General features: G+C 37.2%; 1 protein-coding gene across 1 annotated transcript in view; it reads right to left on the bottom strand.

The window, feature by feature from the left end:
• The window catches only part of VPS41 (VPS41 subunit of HOPS complex), a 72,863-nt gene that overhangs the window by 45,546 nt on the left and 24,982 nt on the right, over nt 1-2,335 (bottom strand). The window contains exon 3 of the mRNA XM_019631031.1: nt 328-435. Coding sequence (XP_019486576.1) covers nt 328-435 — 108 coding nt within the window. The remainder of the gene's footprint in view (nt 1-327; nt 436-2,335) is intronic.

Raw genomic sequence — 2,335 nt, 5'->3', positions numbered from 1 at the left:
AAACTTTTCTACTCTATTATTTACGATTTGAGGAATTCAATGATAGTGTGTCCAAAAATTCAGAGATTGCTCTAAATCTCTCATATTCATCATCGTCTAAATTCTACTTGATACACCCTTGTAGTGTGCTCTGTGTGTAAGTAAATACACATATATACATATTTTTGGTTGATTTTTTATTTTGTGTTGGTGAGAAAGAACGAAAGAAGACTGGCAGGAAGAGACAATTACTGTAAAACACCACCACTAAAGCATCAGGATTCCAAAGTGTAAACAAACTTACAGCAGAAATGACTCACAGAGAGTCCTGTGCAAGGGCTCCCTTACCTTGTCATGGACTGTCATGCAGCTAGCTGCGTCCTTCTGAAGAATTTCAGTCACCCCATTGGAAAGCCTCTCATACTTCAGTTTGGGTTCCTCCTCACTCTCTTCTTCCTGCAGGAAAAGCAGAGAAAAATAACAGCCATCATGGATCTATCTGAAATTGTCAAAGACTCAAAACGTATTTCTTAAGGGGGACCCAGAGATGGTTCCCTCAATGACTGTCAATAACTACAACTCCAGCTAAAGGTTAGGATCTTCATGTTTCACTGTTCCAACTGTATCAACTGCTACAAGTGCACTGGCAGAATAAACTCAGAAGTTGAAAAGAAGATTATACATACTTACTGTAAACAATAATCAACTTTTTAATATTATAGTAAATAGACAGTGTCTGGCCCACTGTGCACACTTATGCCAATAAAAGGTGAGTGGGCAAAATACTTGTCAGTGTGACCTCATGGTCATAAAACACAGCAGTAAGACAGGAATACAATAAACCTCTAAAAGACATTAATTTTGTATTTCCAGAGTACACATTTTTGTCAGATTTGAGAATATCTCATTTTAATTAGAAAGATACAATTTTAAAAAATTAAATCAAAGTGAAAAAATTGGAAATTTTATATAAACAAAGCGTATTCTTCCCCTTAAACATATTTTAATATTTATTTTAAACAGCTGATAATNGTGGTTTTTAGGCCAAGTTACCTTCTGTTTATGAAAACTAAATTTAATCATTCAGATTAAATTATTGCTGCTCCCTTTTATGCGCTCTTAAAAATTTATTTAACTTCCAAATTATTAAATCATACTTACATTTGCTAATTTTTTGACTACTTAAACTACATCAAAAATGCAAAACTGGCCACAAATCACAGATGTAAATACAAATCCTTTAAATGTGACTCTCTTTCTAGTCATCCAAAGCCTTGCGCTTTTGTAACAATTGAAATTTTTTTTTTTTTGAACCTGAGAGCACTTAAAATCCAGGATGGGCAAAGAATAAATTTAATTAGCATCTTTCATGTTTAATTACAGAAATTTGACTTATTTTATAATCAGATTGGACATCCAATCCTTCTCAGCCATCCCCAAGCATAACTGCTTTTACTTTGCATGATTGGGATTTTTGTATGTAAACTGTAGACACCACAGAGGAACTTCAGGAAGTAGCACCTTTCAGATGTGGTCACCGGAATTCTATCATCTATGTCTCACGTGGCATTTTACAGTATTCTAAGCAGCAGAGCAGGGAGTGCCTTCCATTACACAGGAGGATGTAAGTCCGGGAGTTGATGTGACTTCCCTGGAAACAGTCAATAAGTGGCACAGCTAGGGCCAGAATTAAGAGCTAAAACACTCTCCATTGGACCAGAAACCTCATAAATGGAACATGGGCCTCAGATTAACAGTGCATGTTCTAAAAGTTAGCATAGGCTACAGTTCCAGCTGTCAGGCGCCTTGGCCAGGTTGCTTTAAGTCATTCTCCATTTCGTCCACTCAGCAGTTATTCAACATACAACACACAAAAGCACCTAGGATAAGCACAGACAATAAGCAAGTGTGACTTAAAAGGATGACAGTGTAATGAGGGAGATATGAAAATTAATTATAATTTAAAGAGTCTGCTTAAAATGGAACACCTCTAAGACCCTATGGTGTCAGCTGTGCTGAACTTGAACTTGGAAGGAGTCAGACTACAGACACAGAGGCAGATGGGGTAGGCTGTGGTAACGGACAATTTCAGGCAGAGTGGACACAATTTGCTCAAAGGCATGGAGTTACAAAAAAAAGTAGAACAAAGTCAAGAAATTACAAGTCGTTTTATATGGCTGAAGCATCCAGTTCATGTCCAGGGGAGAAGACCGGTGATGGGGCAGGAAAGGTTGGTTAACAGGAGGCATTTGAATATTTATGGAGCAATGAAAGGTAGACAAGTAAAGGGAAAGGGGTGTGTGTCCAAATCATAAACACATCAGGAACAATAAAGACATCTAGGAAGGAGGATCAC

The sequence above is a fragment of the Hipposideros armiger genome, unplaced genomic scaffold (genome assembly GCF_001890085.2).
Source record: "Hipposideros armiger isolate ML-2016 unplaced genomic scaffold, ASM189008v1 scaffold_976, whole genome shotgun sequence".
Taxonomy (NCBI): domain Eukaryota; kingdom Metazoa; phylum Chordata; class Mammalia; order Chiroptera; family Hipposideridae; genus Hipposideros; species Hipposideros armiger.
The sequence above is the reverse complement of the archived record's forward strand: the minus strand, read 5'-3'. Positions and strand labels throughout refer to the sequence as shown.